General features: G+C 33.7%; 2 protein-coding genes across 2 annotated transcripts in view; both read left to right on the top strand.

The window, feature by feature from the left end:
• LOC149774768 (uncharacterized) overlaps positions 1–17,778 on the top strand; it is a 31,970-nt gene extending 14,192 nt beyond the window's left edge. The window contains exons 2-9 of the mRNA XM_089944741.1: positions 2,669–2,802; positions 4,436–4,627; positions 5,013–5,085; positions 7,768–7,929; positions 8,796–8,869; positions 9,488–9,536; positions 13,142–13,237; positions 17,303–17,778. Of these exons, the coding sequence (XP_089800867.1) occupies positions 2,669–2,802; positions 4,436–4,627; positions 5,013–5,085; positions 7,768–7,929; positions 8,796–8,869; positions 9,488–9,536; positions 13,142–13,237; positions 17,303–17,550 (1,028 nt within the window). The 3' untranslated portion in view covers positions 17,551–17,778. The remainder of the gene's footprint in view (positions 1–2,668; positions 2,803–4,435; positions 4,628–5,012; positions 5,086–7,767; positions 7,930–8,795; positions 8,870–9,487; positions 9,537–13,141; positions 13,238–17,302) is intronic.
• A 3,972-nt stretch (positions 17,779–21,750) lies between these two features.
• Positions 21,751–26,303, top strand: LOC149774767 (uncharacterized). The gene is made up of 2 exons (XM_089944798.1): positions 21,751–21,767; positions 25,828–26,303. The coding sequence occupies exons 1-2, from the start codon at positions 21,758–21,760 to the stop codon at positions 26,073–26,075; spliced, it is 258 nt and encodes an 85-aa protein (XP_089800924.1). The 5' UTR covers positions 21,751–21,757; the 3' UTR covers positions 26,076–26,303.
• Positions 26,304–27,012: the final 709 nt, after the last annotated feature.

Genomic DNA, 27,012 nt, shown 5'->3' with positions numbered 1-27,012 from the left:
GGGATATGAAACGTTCGCGTAAGATCTTTTTGACTTTCAGGTGGCATGAAATAGTTCGTAAATTGTATCCAGTCAAATATCTTAACGTAAGGGTGTGACTTCGCCGGCTATTGAAATCACACGGGGCATATACACCTCCGTTAGTTATTTCGCAGTATCTAGAAAGTGAAATACTAATAGTCGGCTAGGAAGAAGAGCTATATACCCATAGAAGCAAACCTTTCGATTCAAGTAGTATATGTTTAAACAGCTCGGATGATAACTATTTAGTACGTAATGTTTTTCAGAATTATTACGCCGAGAAAGTTCTTGTGTTTACACTGTGAGCGTTACTTTGTGTCAAAAATGTTCTGCGTACGTAATAAATGCTGGAATAAATTTGGATATTGGGGTGCATAACCTCTTTAGCAATGAACTGACATTGACAGTCAGGTCAAGGAAATGATATCGTCTATTTTTTTATTATAGCTGTCCAAATTACTTCAATTGTATAATGCGTTAAATTTGTGCATAAGAAATGTCACTTTCAAAATCAAACCAATGGTTGCAAGACCCTAAACGAATGGCAAGTTTCCATCTTGTATATTGTTGTTTATATATATATATATATATATATATATATATATATATATATATATATATATATATATATATATACAACAAAATACGACATTCTGCTTGTTCGGAAGGGGACTGTACTCTTGCTTGCATGACCAAGGAGAGTTAAAGTTCGACCTTGACTCAACCCTAATTTAATTTCAGTAATTCATGTTATTTTTAATATGGAATACATATGTTAAAACAATGATAATATTAATCATTTTAAAACTGGCCATTGCTCTGTAAACTTTACACACGGCCAACATAAATTGGCTTACAAAACACGACGCCGATAGTATACTAATATTTACTCTCGGCCGCTGTTGTCGCCGTTTGATTATCGACCAATGGTATCATGTGCGCTCTCTCTCTCTCTCTCTCTGCCTGTAGCAAATCTGAACTCCGTTTTAATGGGCAAATGTATGTATTTATGCGTGTTATAAATAAAATATAGGTATAGTATGTACACTGAATCATGTATATACCAGGAGATGTATAAATGTTTCATTAAAAGGAAACGAGGCTTGTCTAGTTTCCTTTTAATGTAAAATTTATACAGCAAGTGGTATACCTGATACAGCGTACACATTATACATATATTTTATTTATATCACATACAAGTAAATACATTTGCCCTTTGAACGGAGTTCAGATTTACTACAGGCACATGTGTACTGACCGAATGAATGAACTACTCAGGTCGCTGCCGAGTGTATCCGCTACAAAATGTAGTTCTATTCCTTTTGTGGATATTCACAATCACCTTTGCATATTGATTGTTTTCTTTATAAGTTTACATTTGTTTTCACATTGATTAAATCAATATAATGTACACTTATGATTAAACATGAAAGATCGTTTCAATGAAAAAGTAGAGCACTATAAACACGTGGTTAGCTGCGCCATTCATATGAACTCTTAGTTCATTATTCTGCTTTAATACCGACCATAAAACTCTCTCCCTCTCACTTTTGACTGTAATACTAATCCCCATCCTCCCTCTCTCTCTCTCTCTCTCTCTCTCTCTCTCTCTCTCTCTCTCTCTCTCTCTCTCTCATTCTTTGGTTGGTTTGACTTAACTTGTACCATCATTCACACGAACGGAGATATAGTTGGATGCCAAAGGCGAATATCCTTTACACTTGTCTTTTCATATATTTTCGCCCGTATCTTGCTACGATGGTCGATCGAACAATCGATCAATCGAGAGAGAGCTTTTCATATTTAGTTAATAATTTTTAGAACATTATATATATATATATATATATATATATATATATATATATATATATATATATATATATATATATATATATATATATATATATAACGGGTTTAAGAAACAACAGCAACAATAAATTTATAAAATACATCACATCATGTGTACCACGTAACCGAGAAATTTACCATATAATGTCGACAGTTGTTTCCATTTTTGTACCATTGATTATATAAACACCTAGATAAATGCCAAGAAAATGCACACATAGCGTTACGACGAACCATATTTTTGTAGGTTACTTCGTGTAAGTTCAATTTCAAGATTTTCATCAAACACAAATTCTTTTCCTCTTTCACTCCAGATTTCTTTTGTATCTTTTTTCCCTTATGCGTGAGAGGAGAGGGGGATACAGAATGCAGGATTGCAATAAAATTGTGTACCATATTCAATTCATTTAGAAAACGGAGATTTTTAACACTTTTTATCGTTATTTGTATATGTCTCTAATGTCCAATGTGTGCAGTTTCCTAATTGATCTACAATCAATAGCTTACGGTTGAGAAAGTGTTATTGTGCCAAGAGCGAACCGCAATTTTGATATACCAATAGTTTTGATATATCAATTTGCTTTATACCAACACTTTTAATGCCATCTTTTTAATATATATATATATATATATATATATATATATATATATATATATATATATATATATATATATGTAAGTGACGCAACGTTTTCATGCCTGAAAGCATAAAGTATGCAAGTATATAAATACTATACTTCTTGATTGTTACTGATATAAATTTTTATTAATGGCAAACTGCCTTTGTGCTGTCTTACAGTGGTCTATGTACTCGCTGTTGGAGTAGCCGGCCATGGAGACTGCAAATACTGTAACAAGAGGAGGTTGGGAGAGTTCAACCCAATACACTTTCAGACTGTGTCAGCAGAAGGAATACCAGAGGCTCAGCCCTCGGTAATATACCAATTCCGGAACATTTGTATCCTGGAAATATATTATGGGCGAGCTAACTCTCGACTTCCATTCTATTTGATGTCATTGTGACCATTCAGTGATGGTTTTATGTAATTTGTATCACCATTAGTTGGTCTTATTCCGATATGGAATTCTTCAAATTGTCTCATTTGCAGGAAAGTTTTCTATCGTGACCATCATGTCTCTTGAATACTGAACTCTTAACTGAATAGATTGTAATAAAAAGTTACCTTCATTGAAATTTAATCGCTCATCTGAAAACTTGTATTATAATGGTGCTTATAGTAATCTGAAAGACATTTATATCAGCAAACATCCAGACTTTAAACAAGATTCCACACATGGTCATTTGTAGAGACTATAAAATATCATTCCTGTCAACAGCAGTCCAGAGATACGCAAAGTAAACATTATATGCACAGTGTTCTCGAATTCCTATGATTAGGTTCCTTTGGATGAACGTAATGCTTTGGTTGGTTGAAAAGTAAAAGAAAACTCGTCATAGACGACTTACATTTTCTTTCTTCCTGTCCTGAAATTATTGAGGTAATCTTTTTCAAAATTAAAATCTTATCGCCGATGTATAATTATGACAAGTTCAGTTGATATAACATACCTATTTTGCGTCATGATTATCGTGGCATATTTTAATTACTATAAGAAGACAGAAACAAATCAAAATACAAACTGATTCCTTTACAAATCTGAGCTCTCTTCCTACGTTGAAGAATGTGACCGAAACATCTCTTCACTGATGACCAGGTTGATATGACTGTTAATTGTGTAACTGGGGCGGTGGAGAACAACTACCAACTTGTTGCATCGTCAGCTTCGTATGACTTATATATGTATTAAATACGACCCATATCGGTTCTTACAATGATTGCTCATAAGAGATCATATATTTTTCCCACACGACCACTTAACTACGCCATCGTTATGAAGGTTATACCAAATGGTCTCTGTTCTAAAACATAAAGAAAATGGGACACCTTAAGGCAATTTTCAAAACTAGAGTGCCATTTATACTTTCAGGAATGATATATAACAGAAATTTGTTTAACTTATTCCTGCATATACGTCTGTACAACGATAGATGATAGTTATTTTTTTCACAAATACATTTTTTTTAAAAACCGCCCAGATTACAAATTAAGAAATTCCTGACCTTATGTCAAAATAAGTACACAAAAGCAAGTCATGCAATACGAACGCAGTCAATATGAACTCTCGCTTAAGAGGAATAGATTATTAATCATATTTATCGATTTTTTTCCCGTGGAAGCACAATAAAACTTTTTTTTTAAATTATTGTAATAATATGGCTATAACGAAGCAACAGCCAAACGTATGCGCTATGCATGAAGTGAATGAATGCCTCGCATTTTCGTATTTAATCCGGAGAAATTAAATGGCTAACGTATTACTAGCATCTGGAGCAAGAGTTTGTTTATTTGTAGTCTTTGTTGTTCTTCTAATACACAACATATATTTCTAAGTTAACTTTTGCTCTGTTCATTTTTAAACTCATAACATTATGTTGCCATTTTAATACACGAGCTAAATTGCAATTAAAAGCTGTGTGATTCTGATCTCTATATATTTTCATTAGGTGTGGACGGAGAATAAGGAACATGCTCTGTTCCTCTGGATCGAACTAAACCCAAAAGTAGATGGTAAAAAGGTGGCCAAAGTCGCGGCAAGCCTTCAGACGATGGTTGACAAAATAACCGATCCTAGCATGCGGGACGAAAAGAACGAGATAGTGGCTGGAGTGGGATTCGGTTCCAAGTTCTACAAGCAGGTATTCAATAATCTAGAATGTTATTAATGTTGTTAAGGTCGTTAATTTTACAAAACGTATTGTACAATTGCATGAATTTATCGCTTTCATTTTGATTATTTTAATATTTTTAAAAACTAAGTTATTGTGCGAAATATACGTTTCCAGTTCTCGCATCCCAGCTTTATTAAATGTATGGAAGTAATAGCACTAATGTTAACTGCAGAAAAATTCACAAATCAAATGTCTTTGAATAAATGGTTATGTTTCAATCACGAAACGGACATTTTTGACAATTTGGAAACTAAAAGCAGCAATTCAATGGCTTTAACATGAATAACATTTACACAAATAGGTTATACATAATAAACATATGGACAATATATTTCTTTTAAAAATCTTTCAGATTGGCGGAAAAGCTAAACAAAATTACACCTACGTAGGCAGGACTGGAATCATTGGTGCCCTGCCAAGTTCGGGTTTGTGATACTCTTAATTTATTTGACAGTATTTAACTGATTTATTAAGATTTTAATAAAATTATTCAAAATCAAGATCAATTTAAAGGGAAGCTGAAGACACGTATATTATGATTTAAATGCTTCGTATGTGCCTGTAACGTATGTGACCAAAATGAAAATAAGGGATTCGACTTTGTTTAATGCATTGTGTACCTCTGTAACGTATCTGGCAAAGATGAAAATAAGCGATTTGATATCGTGACGTACTACAATCACCTTAATCCTGAAGATGTTTGTAATATCCCTATCTTACTCTTGTACATATGTATTGTAGTGGGAATTTCTATCTAACTAAATAGAGAGATATCAAAGAAAATATTATGCTAACTTGATAATACTTGCGATACAAAAGTTAAAACTTTGAACCAATCTGTTCTGGGAAGAAGAACATAGTGTCCATTAACATATTAATAAGAATTATTTGGTACTGGAGCAATATCCATGAAGGTTTTAGAAAGTTGTTTAAGTTAATGGTACTATTACAATCATGAATTCACAAGAAGAATCATGGAATAGAGAAATTATCGACAGATATCTATTCTAAAAGGCGAAACATGTCTTCGGCATTAACTGTGTACTGATATTGTGTACCCAAACGAAGCAATGAAACAGGAAGTTACTCAGTGTATAAGACCTGCCAATGAAATTCTAACGATGATCGATTACAATTACACGTTCACCGAATATTTATGTTTAACATGCCAGAGGAAAACTTTTGCACCTAATGTTTTTGTTTCTCCCTTGTGAGCTGTTAGATTATTAAATTTAAAAATTACCCTTAAAGAACTGATATATTTTGATAATTAAGTGCACAAACAATCCAAGGTCAAAATTAAATAAAGAAATTTATAATCTGGTTTACTTACTATAAGCTGTACGATAAGATGGACATCTTTAAGCACGCTTCATTCCATAGAAAAGTCAAGGACAATTACTCTATCGCCAATTATTCATAAAATTAATAGATGAAAGAGTATTGCCAAATCAATCCGATTTGACAAGGTTGAAGATAATAGACTCATCTAATCGCATAGACAAAAGGGTCTGTTGGTGAGCAATGGTTTTTTTTCCAATATGAAACACCCATCTAATCGAATACACAAAAGAGTCTGCTGGTGAGCAATATGTTTTGGCAGTAAGACAACTATTGAGATTGGTTTTCCTCAACAAAATGCTTGGGAAGATGGTTTACTTCAGCTTATGAATCACTCAAGGTTTCTATAGGTCTTGTACATAATTCCATGACTTTGTTTTTTTTTTCTATAGTAGCACTTATTCAATTAAAAAAATTGTATACATGGTTACTTTTTCATTATTAAATAACCGACAAAATTCGTGAACAATTCGTTTTGCATCCAATATCCCCCTGTGTTAGTAGTACTAGAACAAACTACCCTTAAATATGACGTCATAATGCATGCTTTGCCGCTGGTCTTGATTTTACAAAATCGAACTGCATTAACAGAATACGTTCAATAAATTGTAAAATCAACATAACAAAAAATTGTATTTGGTCCCTGGGGAATTTAATTCTCTCGAGGCCTTATATTTTACTTTTTTGCAGCGTTTGATATAGATTATGTTATGGCAGATGTCACATGGGTCATGTAAGCGCATTTACTGATATGAATTAAAAAAATTATTTTTAGTTTTAAAATTTGTTCGTAATATAGTTCTAAAAAAGTTTATTCAGTCTTGATTGTTGTGTGATCAACACAATAACTGAATAACAAAATTTCCAATTGAAAATTATCATTCGCTGTGGACTTCCACAATTGCAGTTCGGCATTAGTTTGGGTCAAGAAAGTTGATATTGGATGACACTAGTATTAGTTCAAGGGAAAAATGTACTTTGGCATGAACAAGAATTCACGCATTTTCATTTATCTCCGTATTGATGTTCAACTATGAACGGGATAGACGAGTAACATACATTTTTTTAATGTACGTTTTAGTTTTATCTTAAACGTATGACATTTCTTAAAGTATTATAATTTAGAATAATGTAAAATTTAACTAAAATAAATCTGAATTGACAGTCGCGTTTCTACATGTCTTTTCGTGCATAAAGGACGATATTCATCTGGTAAAAATAGGTAATATGTACGAAATCAAATATAAGACAGGATACAGAGGATATAAGATATATACAAAGTTAAATAATTACCTCCAATTTATAGTGTACTTTATTCCTGCCGGCGTTTTCAAAATGTGTTATTTATAAATGACGAAATATCACGTTTCTGTTTGTTGTACAACTTACAGCAGTTGCTTTCCCCTCGTTGGCGACTATATATAAAATGTCGACATACGGTAACACTAAATTTGCTGCTGAGTTTTTCTCGAGGAATTTATTCAATAACCTTCAGTGGAATTTTGATGGACAAGGAACGAAATAAAGTGAATAAATTCCACTGAAAGGCAAGTGTAATCAAATTTTCCAAAATGGCATCTATAGTTGCATCTATAGCTGCATAAAGTTACTCATAGCACGTACATAACGTGAAATTATGGATTAATAACCCATTGCTAAGCGAAATATATACATGCATACAATTATTTCACTTCCAATAAATTCAGGGAAACAAATTTATATTAAAAAACAACGTACAATCTTATCAATTTCCATTCCAATTTCAGCTGGTGATATTTTCATACATGCTAAAAGTAATACACATGGTAAGCTGTTTGAACTGGCCCAGAGTGTCTTGAAAAAACTCCCAAAAGGCAGCGTGAAAAATGCAGAGGAAACCTACAGTTTTGCGTACAAGATTAATCGGGATCTCTCGGGTTTCATTGATGGTAAGACTAAATAAAATCCACTCTGTGGTTTAGGAAAATCCCACCCGAGGGTCAGAAGTTGTAGGCAGGAAAAAGGCGTTGCCGCCTAAAATTCTGGTTCAAATGGTGAAATTTTCCTATGGCACTTCAACGAGTATGGTTTATTATTTGTATCTCATGTTTAATTAGGACATGTTGATGAAATAAGTGTGGCCAGAGATATGTCCTTAGAAATTCAGGTAATTTTCTAAATGTTTGTATGTCATTAAACAGAGCATGCAATGTTTTGTTCAGAATAAAACATTTTGCAATAAACAAGGACCACTGTTTACAGGACATCAAAATTCGTCTCTTTAATAGTAAAATCGCGAGAAACGTTGCACTTTCATGACGTCATAAGCACAATGACGTCGTCTACAGTGTCGCTGAGTGCCCTTAAGTTCGATATATGTATTCCACAGCACTTTCACACATTGGGTATGCGGTATCATGCATATTTAGGCATGAGAGAAAAATTGCTCACAGTGCGTTGTCTTTTTATGTAAATCATCGTGCAAATTTATCAAACTAATTTTATCAATGTATGAAATTAAACTGTATAGAAAGCAAAGATAATATAACCTGTAGAAAGCAAAGAGTAATGCGAACATCAAAGTTTGGTTTGAAAGGTATCGTCCAATTCTTATGATGTACTTATTCTCCTAATGTGTGTGTGTGTGTGTGTGTGTGTGTGTGTGTGTGTGAATAAGACTATGTTGAGAGTTTAATTTTGTTGACGTGTATGTACTTGCTTGAACATAAATCTTGGCAATTAGCCAACTGAGGCAAAGAATGCTGCTTCTCTAAACATGCCTTTTATTAGTTTTTTTACATTATTTTTTAAATAGGCACGGAGAATCCCGCCGAGAAAAGACATCGCCAAAAAGTAGCAGTTGAGACTGAAACCGGCGGAAGTTATGTGGTACTATTTTTTGGATTTCTTTGTTTGCGTGTGTGTGAGTATGCACACTTGCACTTATGGAATGATTCACACACACACACACACACACACATATATATAATATATATATATATATATATATATATATATATATATATATATATATATATATATATATATATATATATATTGTGTCTTCGTCCACTTTTATTTGTATTTTTGTATTACCAGTCAAAATAAGTCCAAGCCGGTTAACTCATTACCCCTTTGAGATTTTTTATTTTCGCCTGAAATGGGGTTAGAAAACGCATTTTGGGGGTAACTTACAAATACATCCTAATATATGTTCTTCCAAGATGGAATGCCTAGCTGTCTTATAGACGTTAGGGATTGATTATGTTTTCTTTCGGCATTTTAAATTATATTTCACAAGATTATATTAGAGTTCAACTTTCTAGTCATACTGCAAGCCAGTAATAAAAGGAGCAACCTCAGGTAAATCAAAGAAAAGGCGTGAAAGTTAGCTAAATGGATTCGTGTATGTTTATATATATATATATATATATATATATATATATATATATATATATATATATATATATATATATATATATTTTTTTTTTTTTTTTTTTTCTTCAGCTTACCCAGAAATGGATACACGACATGAAAATAATCGACACAACGAGCGGTATTTATTTTTTGTAATTTACCCATGCTTTATTCATGTTTTACTTTGTTTTTGCAATTTACCTGTGCTTTTTTCGTGTATTATTCCTTGTATTATCATCTCGTTGAATATTGTTATGTGCAACATCAATTTTAGGGTGAGTATACGTCTAAACACATTGACAGATGACTTTACCAACTGAATAATATATAAAATCTGGTAACGTTCTCACGTGTCGACGTATATCGTTCTTATTTAAGAAATGCATTCCTGAAAGGGTAACATAGAAACATACAATTAAAACTTGCGAATTCGGTTTTGTGTACACACCAATCAAGTTTCTTAATTGAGAACTAAAGTGACTGAAGTGGTTTTGCATATGGTTTTTCCACCGCTAAGCTTGCTCTTGTCTTTAAAGCAAGCTGCGCTCTTGCGACTAACATCAAGGCTGGTTACACGATGAAAACGATAATTCGAAGGTTTGCTAATAATGCGATTACTTAGAGCTTAAATTACAAACGCATGAGTTGCTAAAGACATAAATGAGAAAAATAAAGTTTTTTTATAATCCAATTATGAAGTGCTAAATGATAACATGAAGAGAGAAACCTAGCAACAAAAGTATTGCGCATACTTGTATGTTTTGTATAGAGACACTGAAATTCTCTAAACTTATCACTAATTATTTTCTAGCTGAAGAAAGTATAATCAGACGACAGCGAAGAAAGCTTGATACGATACAAAATGTATGACACATCGAGGTATTAAATCTGTCCCATTAAAGATCATTCTTTTAAAACCTTTATTAATAATTTCAAGTAAGAAATCCAAGTTTTATTATATAAATAAGGTGTATAATTTATGCACATATTCAGTGATCATGACTGAATAAAGAACTTTTTAAAAAATTCGTTGTGTAAAAACATTGGCCGGAGATAACAGGAACCTTAACGTTATGAGCTTAAGCGAAAAAATGTGTACTGAGAAACGTTTTCACACAATTGTACAAAAATCGATGGCTTCATATAGATTGAAATAATTAAAATCATTATTTCTTTACGGAAAATAAATTGTGGCTGAAGGTTTTAATATAAGCTTTAATGGGACGTATTTTCTCAGCACTCACGGGTAGAAAAAACAATAAGTTTGTAATTGTACGACATTTAAGCAATTAATATCCATGTTTTCACGGGTAGAAAAAAACAAATAAGTCTGCATCTGTACGTCATTTAAGCAATTGGTATACATATGGAAAATAGTATGTGATTTAAGAAATTGATTATGCATTTGGTCGATGTTCTGTCGTATAAAGTAATCGATATCCATATGGACAATGTTGTGTTCTATAAATAACCAATATCCATATTGACAATAGTATGTCATATAAGTAATCGATATTCATATGGACAATGCTATGTTTTATAAATAACCAATATCCATATTGACAATAGTATGTCATATAAGTAATCAATATCCACAAGGACAATAATATGACATATAAGTAACTGGTATCCACATGGACAATGACATTTAAGTAACTGGTATCCACATGGACAATGACATTTAAGTAACTGGTATTTATATGGACAATGACATTTAAGCAACTGATATCCACATGGACAATGACATTTAAGCAACTGATATCCATATGGACAATGATATTTAAGCAACTGATATCCATATGGACAATAACATTTAAGCAACTGATATCCACATGGACAATGACATTTAAGTAACAGTTATCCATATGGAAATGACATTTTGGTTGCTAGGTAGATGCCTATTACTACGACTATATGGTATTAAAATCAAAAACATAAAACCAAACTGGCCTTACCAAAATCCAAGAAATATTTTATTTGCCTATCATACGAAAAGAGAATTAACTCCCAAATAGTCATACAAGTTCTATCACAGGGAGAAAATAAGAGAGTGTTTGGAATGAATTATAGTGGTATTCTGAATGCATTTTGATATTGCATGTGCTCATGTGGCAGTAGTCTTAATTAGTGTTGATGAGCTGTCTTTATGTATCACAGTGATATAACCCAAAATGCGCTTGAATGAATTCACAATAATTTCCAAGATAGTAATTTAGTCCTAGAGATAAAGAGCACTTACTAATTTCAATGAAGAATTAAAACAAATAAATGAAAACATCTCAATTGAATACAGCTTGATTGTACCAAGACTACTGTTCAAAGAAATTGAATATTTAATCATGAAGTCAACACCCTTATAAACATCTCCACCCGACATATGTATGTCATAACCTTTTGCAGGAAATATTCTGTCATCTTAAAGAAATTTCCCGTTAAATTCATAAACATAATCCTTCTTAAAAATGTCCAAGGCCAAAATGCCCCGTAACCATGTTTATCTCCAGGTAATATATAATCTAAAACTATAGACAAGTATTAGTATTTTGTTACAAACCAGAAAGCAAACAAGATGTTAGTAATCAGGTAAGCATCGACCCTCAATTACTAACCAAGTTCAACTATAATATATACGTAATACTAAAATTAAGGAACGGTTCATCGGGCTATTATTTTAGCCAGTGTTATTTGTCATTGGTTTCTTCAGTCTGCCTGTTTTCATAATCTATTGCGCTTACTCAATTGCATTCAATATCTTGAATGAAGAAAATTGTTCACCATTTTTCTCCACAAAATGTCACGGCACGCGAATCCCAATCATACTGTCAGAAGGACAATACTGTATGCACCGTTACGTGCAAATAGCATCATGAGTGTTTTACCTTAAAAATATTGCTGTCTTTGTGAATTTACGGAAGATTTAGAAAGACTTTGATCAGAACTTTCATATTTGGCCTCTGTGTCAAAATAATGATATGATAACATTTTTGTCTTGTTCGTTTCTTGTGTCGTCGTATCGTAATTACTGTATGTTTTTCGTCAGTAGTTATTTGTAATCATCAATCCTCTTTACATAGCAAAATGTGTAAGTTAACACTGGAAACATGTGGACGGATTGCAGAATCTCTATTTATGTCCGAGTTTTTGCTGGAAATCCACGGTTTCTAAGGTTATGTAAAAAAGCTGCCCTTTAGTCATTTGAACGAACTGGCATCATATTTGAGACTAGGCATCGTCGTAAATTCCTTCGTAGAAAACAATACTTTGTTTCATTCTTGGATTAGAAAAACAAATTTTCTTTTACATAAAAATTGATTGTGTTCTTGCTCATAACAGGCACTGCTACATGTGATCACTATCTCATTTCGAAATTTGTAACTCTAGTGTAGGGTATATTTTTACCTAAGCAGGGAATACAACAGTTGAAAGCACCCAATATTCCTTGCCAGTTAAAAGTATTGCTATATCCTATATAAAACATGTTAAATTAATGATTATTACAATTTTTTAAAAATTCTTCAAATTTGATACAGTGCGCAAATACTCTGCTTTTATTTTGCGTTGTCAATTATAGCTAAGATTTCCGTGAGTCTGAATTCTTTCGTCAATGATTACTTATGAAATTTGTCATTTATTTATATGTTGGTAGAAACTTAGCGATGTATAAAAAGACTAAGTTAAATCTGTGATATTTTTAATTTGTTAATTTTAACAGAATAAGCGTCTTATACATCAAATATGTTTCAGACGAAATATTGGAGGACTGGGTAGGAAGGACAAGAGCTGACAGCATAGAGCTAAAACACAAACCTATTAGGGCCCACATTGCTAGGATGACGGGAGGTAGGACTTAAGTGTTTTAATTAAAGAAAAGTATTTACCTCCAGGACAATTTTAATTTCATTTCTTGTGTCACTAACCACAGTGTACACAACGATAACAAGTAATTTACCTGAACGGAGATTTGTTATGAAGTTATATGGTTGTACTTTGGTAATATTAAAGACGGAAAACATTGACGTCCGAAACAAATAATTATAATTTTATCAAAATTCGTAATATATAGGAAACATTCCCATTTATTTACAAGACTGTTCAAAAATGCCATATGCATTTTTCTTTACTTTTGCATTATCTTGCCTTTAATCCACAGTATCAATCTTAAGATATGAGCATTCGTGTATATCAAGTACTATAATGTTTATTCTTAATACACGCGAAATAAAATCATTGCAAATAACAACATGATCGTGTCTGCGAAATACAAAATTATGGCTAATATTTGTTGTAGAAAGTATGGTAGACAGTGACAGATCCGCAAAATGAAGTCGATGCAATTATATTTAACGTCCGAAAAACACGAATTTGCTAATTCCGAAAAAGGAGGTTTGCACTATGGAATTAGCTGTTGCATCACCTAAAATACACTGAGAGATATTTCTTTCAATGAAAATATTTATGAAGCTGAATTCAGGTCGTAAAGTGCAATTACAGGCCTATTCGAGTGAAAAAATTTTAGGACTGAAATGAACATCTATTTCCATATTTAGACACTGTTCTTATAAACATAAAGGCATGGTTTTATAATAATACTTGCTATGTTTTGTTGTTTTGTTTTTTTTTTTTTTTTTGTTTTTTTTAATTAATTTTATTAACGATTTTACCTTACTCTTACTTAGACAAAATGCATGTCAGTACTATATTGGGGGCGGGGTGGGACGAAATTGCGACAATGTATATATGCGCCATGAACATCTTCATTGATGTATTCGTACTCATTTGAATGCGACAATGTCGAGCACACAAAGCAGACAAAGCGTATTCTACCATCTTTAAGGAAGTATTTCCTAGCCTACCTTTTGTGATAACCTCAAGAGGTGTACTTTAAGAATCAAGGAAGTTTGTTGATGAAACATCGCAGGTCATAATTTCCTTTAATAATTTGCCAAATTTAAATATTTTAAAAAGGGACTTTTATTTTGTTTTAATTCAGAGATGCAACCTAATTGAGCATATCGCCAGCTACTGAACATATCATTGAATATATTAACCGTTCAGCTTGGGATCTTGCCTTCTCATTGACTGTACTATTATAATTCATCGACAAAGTATGCCGCGAACGTTAATGTATACCTCAGGATCATTTATGAATAGTTCACAGACATAACTTTTAACAGAAAGAAAGAAAAACATTTAAGGAGATGCTTGATTATAGTCCCAAATGTTAAAGAATAATACCCAAATTCATGTAAACATATATATATATATATATATATATATATATATATATATATATATATATATATACATTAAAAATAACATGGAATATAATCTGTTGGTATAAAGGAAATTGATGTCCCAATACTATTGGCATAACAAATTGTGATCCGCAATAAAACCAATATACAAGCATCCTTTCAACTGCATGTCTATGACTCAATGACGAATTTCCAATCATTAATGACGCATGAAAATAACGATAAAATGTATTAATAGTTCCCGTTTTCTAAGCCAGTTTAAAATGGTACACAATTTCATCTCAATGCTTTCTTATTTCCGTTCCCCTCGCCCCTATAATGCATAAGGGGCAAGACGTAGAAATATGGAGTGAGACAGAAAAACAATTTGGGTTGGAAAAAAACCATAAAACTGATCTTGCACCAAGTAACTTACAAGAATATGGTTAGTCGTAACGGTATGTCTACACTTTCCTTGGGATCTGTCTACTTTCTTCATAATATCAATGATACATAGTTGCAAATATCCGGTCGACAATATAAGTTAAAAATGTCGGTTACGAGGCACACATACTGCAGCGTATTTAATGCTTCATTTTTGTTGTTGTTTCTTAAACTTATCATAATGTTCAGAGACTCAATTATTATTTATTAAATATGAAAATGTCTAAACGCCGCCAAGCCCACCTCTCTCTCTCTCTCTCTCTCTGGATCATGGTGGCAAGATATGGGCAAAAATCCATGAAAATACTAGCATTGGGGATTTTCGCTTGTGTCATACGACTTAAGAATGATGGTAAAGTTAAGTCAAACAGGCCACAGGAAAAGGAAAAGAGAGACCTTTTCATATTTAATTAATAATTTTTAGAACATGATATTACGGTTAAGAAACAACAACAATAAAACAATAAAACATCACATTATGAGAGAGAGCATTTTATGATCAGTAAAATCAAATTAATTAAAGCAGCATAATAACTTAGATCAACTGCAAATATATTTAAATGTTTTAATTACCTCTTGTAGGTTTGCCATTTCTCATAGTGTATATTCCAAGCTAATGTTCATACGCCAGTACGTGAATGCCTCAGAGTTCAGTGTGTACAAGAAGCTAACGTGTTCTTAGTGTTCTAGTTTCTTCATAAAAACAATATTTCATGCTTAAATCTTAAGTGTGTTTTATATTGATTTAATCAATTTGAAAAAATAGAAACTTAAGCAGAAAACATCCAGCTTATCAATTTGCAAATGTGATTGTGAACAAGAAGAAAAGGCATAGAACTACATTTTGTAGTGAACACACTCGTAGGGATGTGTGGAGCTTATTCTATGTCAAAACACATTTGCCCGGAGCAAATCTTAACTCCGTTATAATGGCAAATATGTGTACTTGCATGAATTTATCATTAAACGGAAGCTCTGCAAGGGTCGTTTCCTTTTAATGAATAAGTTATATCCTTGTGGTATATCACTGATACAGCGTACATAAAATACATATATATTACATATATTTGTTTATTCGTACTGCACAAATTAAAATTTAAAGTTTTGGGCTAAAGCAAATTTGTATATGAATGTATATTTAATATTTGGTTGTTGTAGTTGTTGATGTTTATTAAGCCCATTATAAGGTTCTAAAAATCGCTTATTATTAATTAAATAATAATAATCCTAGTCTCTAGTGTCGAGGAAGACAAGTTGTGCGATAGGTGCACAACATAACCTGTGCGTGAAGGAGATTAAAGTGAAACAGCCTTTGCACAGAGACAGCCTCACTCTCTCTGCCTTGGTAGTTAGAACTCAGTGGTACAAAGATTCGTCACGGTTCGGGACGACTTCGGCTGCATTGGATGGCTATGACGTCTTCCGTGACTTGTCATACCCTGCGCTCTCCACAAAGCGTTTACAGATTCGCCTTCGTGGCCGTTGGATCACTCAGTTGATCTCTTCCGCCCAGTCTGTCGAAACTGGCTTTGCATGCAAGGATAGGCAAGCTCCTAAGTCACTGAGGGTTTTTATTAATTAAATATGAAAATGCTACATGTTGAGTCAAACAGACTAGAGAGAGAGAGAGAGGGAGGGAGAGGGAGAGAGAGAGTTAAGTTATGGTGGGTAGTAATGTTAGTTAAAGCAAAATAATGACAGATAATCTGTAAATATACCAAAATATTTGAATTATCGCATGTTAATTCGTCATTTCACTTTCCTACTCCGGTACGCGAATGGTTGCGTGTTCAGAGTTCAAGCATATAAGTTCACATTGCAAAACTTTCTTCATTAAATCCACATTTCATGTATAAATTATAAGTTTGCCATATATCGATTAAATCACTGCGAATACAAATATAAACTCAAAGAGAAAACAATCAACCTATACATTTGCAAAGGGGAATGTGAATAGCGCAAAAGGCACAGAACTACATTTTATTGCGGAAACAATCGGCATGGATGTGAGGAGTTCATTAACATTAAGTCAACACATTCAAGCCTGCAGTCAATGTTATCGCTATTCAGTAGGCAAATATAAGTATTTATATGTAATATATGTATTGTATGTTCACTGTATCTTTGATATACCACTCGTTCTATAAAGCTTCCATTTAACGAAAAATGCTTCTCTGCTTATAAATATGGCAGAGGAGAATGAGAGAGAGTACCTTTTATTTTTTAGGCAATGCCTTTCAGAATCCTAAGGCTTTTGAGATAGTGCGCCAATCCCTGCCTTACGGGTCTGTGACGGGTGAAGCGGGTCTTTTCGTCATCGCCTACGCTGCATCGCCAGATAACTTCAACTTTATGTTGAACAGGATGGTTGGAAAAACTAGAGAAGAGAATGATGATATCATGTTAATGTCTCGCAACGTCAAAGGGGCATTCTGGTATTTCCCAGGTGTGGATGAGCTGAAGCGTTTTGCTTAGTATTTTTGCTACTTTATTCTCTCACCATATTGTTAACCAGAGGAACCAAGATGCAGAAGGAGTTTTTAATAGCAACTGAGTTGAGTTGTACGTGTTTTAGTTGTCGCAGATTTTAATCCCTAAAACTGGATGGATGAGTATCTTGTTTTTTAAGCTGGTTGTTTATTCTGAAGTTTTGAATTACTGTATGCTGCTGATTCAGGCTGAATAAAATTAGTTTACCGTTGAGTGTACCTTGATTTTCTTTAATAATTATAATATCGTATAAAATTCCATTCATATTAGACTGCGTTACCCTTTCCAAACAATTCACACGCTTTTATACGAACAAAGTAGGATAATTCAATATAACTTAATTTAGATTACTATAAATATCGTGTGCGAACATTTAAAAGCTATTGTGGAAATAATTTCACTTTAGAACTTTAAAGCTAGCAATCAAAAATTTGAAAATACAAACGCCTCTTAAAATAGGGTATTTATTTGGGTGTCGAATTATTTAATAAATAGTAGTATGCTATCTTTGGATGTTCAACAAGAGCAGCAGGGAGGGCGAACAACCTCTAATTGATTTACCTGTATTTTCGCAAAATACAACTTCCTGGGGGATCGTAAAAAATCGTTAAAAAATGTGATACTCAGTGTAAGACAACTCCGTCAACGACAAATTGGCTTACCTGTTATCGCTGATAGTTTTTTTTTCTTCGATGTAACTTAAAAAACTACGCGATAGTGTCGGTGACGCGTTGAGAGAATCGCCCTCCCTGCTGCTTAATTAAAAATTTTATCTAACCTGATTCGATACCGTGTTCGAGGATCATGTAAGTTTATTGTTACAAATCCGTGTGGGGTTATTTTAGCACGACTAAAGAATTTTTTTAATTTATTTATGTCCATATCACCGTTACACCAGGTTTGATGTATATTTCGTAACGTGTGAGTATCAACTCCGTTAAAGACAGTAAGAATATTACAGTTATCCCTGATCACTTTAGGAATCTGTGTATACCGCTGGGTTACATAAATTACATCTGTGTTTTTGTGTCTACCTCAGGAAAATATCCTGGCAGGGTTTGATTGTTTGTCCAGCATAATATCATCGTAAACAACTAAATTGTTAATTGACCCATCAATATCATCGATACTTGGCACTTCATTGATGTCAGTTATAAATTCAACAACATCATCTCCGCTTAATGATTTTGCGCTTTCATTATAATCTTTTATTACATCATAACAACGCTGATCGTCCACAGATGGTGCTACCAGATATAATTTATCCCATTTCATCTACTTCATTATTAAATAAAGTAACAATTGCGTCTTGCCACTTCCAGATGGACCTATGAGAATCATACGAACATAATGTGGTAGCGCTGCGTGATGCTTAACTGGTTCTCGTCGTTTTGTAGCAGAAAAGTCAGTGATTTCCATTAGAAAATATATAAAAAGAATATGGATTTATATTCTGTGAAATGTAGGGCGCGCACACCCACAAGTGATTTAACAACCAATACAACAAAAAATAATAGATCTGCTGTTAAGGGTAAGTGTGAGCGATGCGGTACAAAGAAATTTAAATTTATCTGCAATGGCAAATCAGGTGAAAAACCAAAGCAAAAGTCAAAGCCAAAATCAAAAGCAAAGTCAAAACCAAAACCAAAACCAAGGTCAAAATCAAGAAAAAACAATAGCAACACTAAGGTGATATTGCAGCAAAATTAACAAAATTACCGGGGACTCCGTGGGCTAAATACCCAGGAGAAAAACATCTTCCAGGATATAGTTACTTCGGCCCTGGAACCCGACTTGATATCAGACTTGATGACGAGAATCAACCAAAACCAGGTGAGTATCCGATACACGCTATTGATAAAGCGTGTCATGCTCATGATGTAGCTTATAAAAGTAAAAATCTACAAGACAGGCATCTCGCAGATGTGAAATTAATTCACGCGTTAAATTGCATCACTGACAAATTTCTGAAGGAAAAATAAGCTAGCTGGTTATAAAATAAGCGATGAAAGGTAAATTAGCACTAGGTGCTGGTAATTAATTATAATGGAGTCGATTTATTATTCCCCAAAAGGATATTGGAGGGGTAGCGCAGCAATTAGTAAACTCGCTGAAGCAGCAAAAGTTACGCGCTATACTGCTAAAAAGTGGTTATCCAAACAGGCAATATGGCAAATTTACCAACCACCGCCTAAACAAATTCACTTTGCACATTTCAGAGTTAATGTGCCAAATGAAGTTCATTAGGCTGACATATTACTTCTGCCACATGATACCATTAAAATTCTAAGACGTCAAAACACATACAAATACGCGTTAACTGTAGTTGATGTTGCAAGTCGATACAAAGATGCGGAACCGTTAACGACTAAAACAGCATCTGAGGTTGCTTCTGCGTTTGAAAGAATTTATCAACGAGGTGGTCTACGATGGCCAAATTTATTACACGTTGATCCTGGAAAAGAATTTCAGGGTGCAGTATCATCGCTGATGAAACAACATAACGTCACCATCAGACGAGGACATACTGAAATTCACCGTGATCAGGCAATTGTTGAGCGATTTAATCGAACACTTGCTGAGCGGTTATTTGGATATCAATACGCGAAGGAATTCATTCAAAATAAAAGATCACGCGAATGGGTCGCGAGATTACCAAGCGTGATAGCTGCAATAAATAATGAAATTACTCGAACAACCAACATGAAACCTATTAACGCAATTACCAAAAACATATACCCGTACGACGTGATTTTTCAGCACAACCAATACTGGGTGATGTCAGTGTGAGATATTTATATGAACCAGGTGAACTTGAAAAGGGTAAAAAAGAGCGACTGATCCCATCTGGAGCATCACTACACATAAGATATCTTACATAACTAGATCTACCGGTAGACCAGCAATCTACAGGTTGGATTCAACTGCTCCTCAACGTGGGTTTACACGTGAACAATTACAAGTAATTCCCGAGGAAACACAATTACCACTCAAATCACTTAACTAGCACCACGACTTTAATTACACTCAAGACAGGTCAGCATCATATTTTTGTTTGTATGACCAAGACGATTATCTTTTCTATCTACGGTGAATTGCCTTGAATGTTTACTCGAATACTGCCACAACATTACACAATTACAGCTTGCACAATGCTTATTCTGCTGTAGCTTCAGTGTCATGATAAATTCAACATTAAGGTCAAAATCGCGATTATTTTTTTGTCACTCTGTTTGTAACCGGTTAATTTTTGTCTTATTATATCATTGTTGTTCTCATTTTTAATTTTATCAGCTATTGACTCATCCAAGACAATCCTTCGCATTTGAGATATTCTTCTTTCTCTAGACACAGCCAAGTAAACTAAGTTTGACCACTCGATTCGATCATCAACGATCCAAACAACCGTATCAGAGATAGTTAGTCCTTGAGATAAATGTATTGTCATTGCGTATCCTAGCGTCCACGGGGATTTATCTGCGAGCAGTGCATCTTCAACAACATTGATATCAACCGCAACAACATCATTTAATAGTAAATTCTGTTTTTCGGTCTGTCCTGGTATATCAATGTCGATATTCTTTAACCATGTATCAGCTGGTCTATAACACAATGGCACTGGTAACGTTGGGAATTTTTTCTTATGTAATTGAAATAACTGCCGTTGAAGTGTGTCTCTGACTATCTTTCTACTTGCCACTATCAAATCGTTTGGTTTCCACGTTTTCAAAATGTTGTTCAAGGAAGTTTCGGAAATCACCTCGCGCATAATTTTGCACTGAATTTTATTCGGTTGCAGTCTGATTAATTTCTTAAATTCCTTTAATTCTGCATCGAGAGATCTATGATCATCAGCCACTACTTCGTAATAATCAACAAAATTCTTCAACCAATCGTGTGGAGATGGTCCAACAAAAACAAACGGAGGTGGTTGACCGTGATCGCCGCGCATAACCACAGCTGTATTTTTTGCTAATAACCAATCGAGAAATGTTTTTAATGTTTCTAACGGTACCGTACATATTTCATCCCAGATAATAACCTTTGGAATATATTTCTCTCCCATTCGATCTGGAGTCCACACACCAACGCTGTATTTGAAAAAGCTGTGATAAGTACTAGAATTGACTCTTCGCTGTTTTATCTCCCTGGCAAGCCCGTGTGTTGGTGTTAGCACAACCATGTCGATAGGATGACGGGAGGTAGGACTTAAGTGTTTTAATTAAATAAAAGTATTTACCTCCAGGACAATTTTAATTTCATTTCTTGTGTCACTAACCACAGTGTACACAACGATAACAAGTAATTTACCTGAACGGAGATTTGTTATGAAGTTATATGGTTGTACTTTGGTAATATTAAAGACGGAAAACATTGACGTCCGAAACAAATAATTATAATTTTATCAAAATTCGTAATATATAGGAAACATTCCCATTTATTTACAAGACTGTTCAAAAATGCCATATGCATTTTTCTTTACTTTTTCATTATCTTGCCTTTAATCCACAGTATCAATCTTAAGATATGAGCATTAGTGTATATCAAGTACTATAATGTTTATTCTTAATACACGCGAAATAAAATCATTGCAAATAACAACATGATCGTGTCTGCGAAATACAAAATTATGGCTAATATTTGTTGTAGAAAGTATGGTAGACAGTGACAGATCCGCAAAATGAAGTCGATGCAATTATATTTAACGTCCGAAAAACACGAATTCACTAATTCCGAAAAAGGAGGTTTGCACTATGGAATTAGCTGTTGCATCACCTAAAATACACTGAGAGATATTTCTTTCACTGAAAATGTTTATGAAGCTGAATTCAGGTCGTAAAGTGCAATTACAGGCCTATTCGAGTGAAAACTTTTTAGGACTGAAATGAACATCCACTTCCATATTTAGACATTGTTCTTATAAACATAAAAGCATGGTTTTATAATAATACTTGCTATGTTTTGTTGTTTTGTTTTTTTGGGGTTTTTTTTTGGTTTTTTTAATTAATTTTATTAACGATTTTACCTTACTCTTACTTAGACAAAATGCATGTCAGTACTATATTGGGGGCGGGGTGGGACGAAATTGCGATAATGTATATATGCGCCATGAACATCTTCATCGATGTATTCGTACTCATTTGAATGCGACAATGTCGAGCACACAAAGCAGACAAAGCGTATTCTACCATCTTTAAGGAAGTATTTCCTAGCCTACCTTTTGTGATAACCTCAAGAGGTGTACTTTAAGAATCAAGGAAGTTTGTTGATGAAACATCGCAGGTCATAATTTCCTTTAATAATTTGCCAAATTTAAATATTTTAAAAAGGGACTTTTATTTTGTTTTAATTCAGAGATGCAACCTAATTGAGCCTATCGCCAGCTACTGAACATATCATTGAATATATTAACCGTTCAGCTTGGGATCTTGCCTTCTCATTGACTGTACTATTATAATTCATCGACAAAGTATGCCGCGAACGTTAATGTATACCTCAGGATCATTTATGAATAGTTCACAGACATAACTTTTAACAGAAAGAAAGAAAAACATTTAAGGAGATGCTTTGATTATAGTCCCAAATGTTAAAGAATAATACCCAAATTCATGAAAACATATATATATATATATATACATTAAAAATAACATGGAATATAATCTGTTGGTATAAAGGAAATTGATGTCCCAATACTATTGGCATAACAAATTGTGATCCGCCCATAGCGCAATAATACGAATATACAAGCATCCTTTCAACTGCAGGTCTATGACTCAATGACGAATTTCCAATCATTAATGACGCATGAAAATAACGATAAAATGTATTAATAGTTCCCGTTTTCTAAGCCAGTTTAAAATGGTACACAATTTCATCTCAATGCTTTCTTATTTCCGTTCCCCTCGCCCCTATAATGCATAAGGGGCAAGACGTAGAAATATGGAGTGAGACAGAAAAACAATTTGGGTTGGAAAAAAACCATAAAACTGATCTTGCACCAAGTAACTTACAAGAATATGGTTAGTCGTAACGGTATGTCTACACTTTCCTTGGGATCTGTCTACTTTCTTCATAATATCAATGATACATAGTTGCAAATATCCGGTCGACAATATAAGTTAAAAATGTCGGTTACGAGGCATACATACTGCAGCGTATTTAATGCTTCATTTTTGTTGTTGTTTCTTAAACTTATCATAATGTTCAGAGACTCAATTATTATTTATTAAATATGAAAATGTCTAAACGCCGCCAAGCCCACCTCTCTCTCTCTCTCTCTCTCTCTCTCTCTCTCTGGATCATGGTGGCAAGATATGGGCAAAAATCCATGAAAATACTAGCATTGGGGATTTTCGCTTGTGTCATACGACCTAAGAATGATGGTAAAGTTAAGTCAAACAGGCCACAGGAAAAGGAAAAGAGAGACCTTTTCATATTTAATTAATAATTTTTAGAACATGATATTACGGTTAAGAAACAACAACAATAAAACAATAAAACATCACATTATGAGAGAGAGCATTTTATGATCAGTCAAATCAAATTTATTAAAGCAGCATAATAACTTAGATCAACTGCAAATATATTTAAATGTTTTAATTACCTCTTGTAGGTTTGCCATTTCTCATAGTGTATATTCCAAGCTAATGTTCATACGCCAGTACGTGAATGCCTCAGAGTTCAGTGTGTACAAGAAGCTAACGTGTTCTTAGTGTTCTAGTTTCTTCATAAAAACAATATTTCATGCTTAAATCTTAAGTGTGTTTTATATTGATTTAATCAATTTGAAAAAATAGAAACTTAAGCAGAAAACATCCAGCTTATCAATTTGCAAATGTGATTGTGAACAAGAAGAAAAGGCATAGAACTACATTTTGTAGTGAACACACTCGTAGGGATGTGTGGAGCTTATTCTATGTCAAAACACATTTGCCCGGAGCAAATCTTAACTCCGTTATAATGGCAAATATGTGTACTTGCATGAATTTATCATTAAACGGAAGCTCTGCAAGGGTCGTTTCCTTTTAATGAATAATTTATATCCTTGTGGTATATCACTGATACAGCGTACATAAAATACATATATATTACATATATTTGTTTATTCGTACTGCACAAATTAAAATTTAAAGTTTTGGGCTAAAGCAAATTTGTATATGAATGTATATTTAATATTTGGTTGTTGTAGTTGTTGATGTTTATTAAGCCCATTATAAGGTTCTAAAAATCGCTTATTATTAATTAAATAATAATAACCGTAGTCTCTAGAGTCGAGGAAGACAAGTTGTGCGATAGGTGCACAACATAACCTGTGCGTGAAGGAGATTAAAGTGAAACAGCCTTTGCACAGAGACAGCCTCACTCTCTCTGCCTTGGTAGTTAGAACTCAGTGGTACAAAGATTCGTTACGGCTCGGGACGACTTCGGCTGCATTGGATGGCTATGACGTCTTCCGTGACTTGTCATACCCTGCGCTCTCCACAAAGCGTTTACAGATTCGCCTTCGTGGCCGTTGGATCACTCAGTTGATCTCTTCCGCCCAGTCTGTCGAAACTGGCTTTGCATGCAAGGATAGGCAAGCTCCTAAGTCACCGAGGGTTTTTATTAATTAAATATGAAAATGCTACATGTTGAGTCAAACAGACTAGAGAGAGAGAGAGAGGGAGGGAGAGGGAGAGAGAGAGAGAGTTAAGTTATGGTGGGTAGTAATGTTAGTTAAAGCAAAATAATGACAGATTATCTGTAAATATACCAAAATATTTGAATTATCGCATGTTAATTCGTCATTTCACTTTCCTACTCCGGTACGCGAATGGTTGCGTGTTCAGAGTTCAAGCATATAAGTTCACATTGCAAAACTTTCTTCATTAAATCCACATTTCATGTATAAATTATAAGTTTGCCATATATCGATTAAATCACTGCGAATACAAATATAAACTCAAAGAGAAAACAATCAACCTATACATTTGCAAAGGGGAATGTGAATAGCGCAAAAGGCACAGAACTACATTTTATTGCGGAAACACTCGGCATGGATGTGAGGAGTTCATTAACATTAAGTCAACACATTCTAGCCTGCAGTCAATGTTAGCGCTATTCAGTAGGCAACTATAAGTATTTATATGTAATATATGTATTGTATGTTCACTGTATCTTTGATATACCACTCGTTCTATAAAGCTTCCATTTAACGAAAAATGCTTCTCTGCTTATAAATATGGCAGAGGAGAATGAGAGAGAGTACCTTTTATTTTTTAGGCAATGCCTTTCAGAATCCTAAGGCTTTTGAGATAGTGCGCCAATCCCTGCCTTACGGGTCTGTGACGGGTGAAGCGGGTCTTTTCGTCATCGCCTACGCTGCATCGCCAGATAACTTCAACTTTATGTTGAACAGGATGGTTGGAAAAACTAGAGAAGAGAATGATGATATCATGTTAATGTCTCGCAACGTCAAAGGGGCATTCTGGTATTTCCCAGGTGTGGATGAGCTGAAGCGTTTTGCTTAGTATTTTTGCTACTTTATTCTCTCACCATATTGTTAACCAGAGGAACCAAGATGCAGAAGGAGTTTTTAATAGCAACTGAGTTGAGTTGTACGTGTTTTAGTTGTCGCAGATTTTAATCCCTAAAACTGGATGGATGAGTATCTTGTTTTTTAAGCTGGTTGTTTATTCTGAAGTTTTGAATTACTGTATGCTGCTGATTCAGGCTGAATAAAATTAGTTTACCGTTGAGTGTACCTTGATTTTCTTTAATAATTATAATATCGTATAAAATTCCATTCATATTAGACTGCGTTACCCTTTCCAAACAATTCACACGCTTTTATACGAACAAAGTAGGATAATTCAATATAACTTAATTTAGATTACTATAAATATCGTGTGTGAACATTTAAAAGCTATTGTGGAAATAATTTCACTTTAGAACTTTAAAGCTAGCAATCAAAAATTTGAAAATACAAACGCCTCTTAAAATAGGGTATTTATTTGGGTGTCGAATTATTTAATAAATAGTAGTATGCTATCTTTGGATGTTCAACAAGAGCAGCAGGGAGGGCGAACAACCTCTAATTGATTTACCTGTATTTTCGCAAAATACAACTTCCTGGGGGATCGTAAAAAATCGTTAAAAAAATGTGATACTCAGTGTAAGACAACTCCGTCAACGACAAATTGGCTTACCTGTTATCGCTGATAGTTTTTTTTTCTTCGATGTAACTTAAAAAACTACGCGATAGTGTCGGTGACGCGTTGAGAGAATCGCCCTCCCTGCTGCTTAATTAAAAATTTTATCTAACCTGATTCGATACCGTGTTCGAGGATCATGTAAGTTTATTGTTACAAATCCGTGTGGGGTTATTTTAGCACGACTAAAGAATTTTTTTAATTTATTTATGTCCATATCACCGTTACACCAGGTTTGATGTATATTTCGTAACGT

The sequence above is a fragment of the Sinohyriopsis cumingii genome, unplaced genomic scaffold, assembly GCF_028554795.1.
Source record: "Sinohyriopsis cumingii isolate HCF-2022 unplaced genomic scaffold, ASM2855479v2 utg000160l, whole genome shotgun sequence".
NCBI lineage: Eukaryota > Metazoa > Mollusca > Bivalvia > Unionida > Unionidae > Sinohyriopsis > Sinohyriopsis cumingii.
The sequence above is the reverse complement of the archived record's forward strand: the minus strand, read 5'-3'. Positions and strand labels throughout refer to the sequence as shown.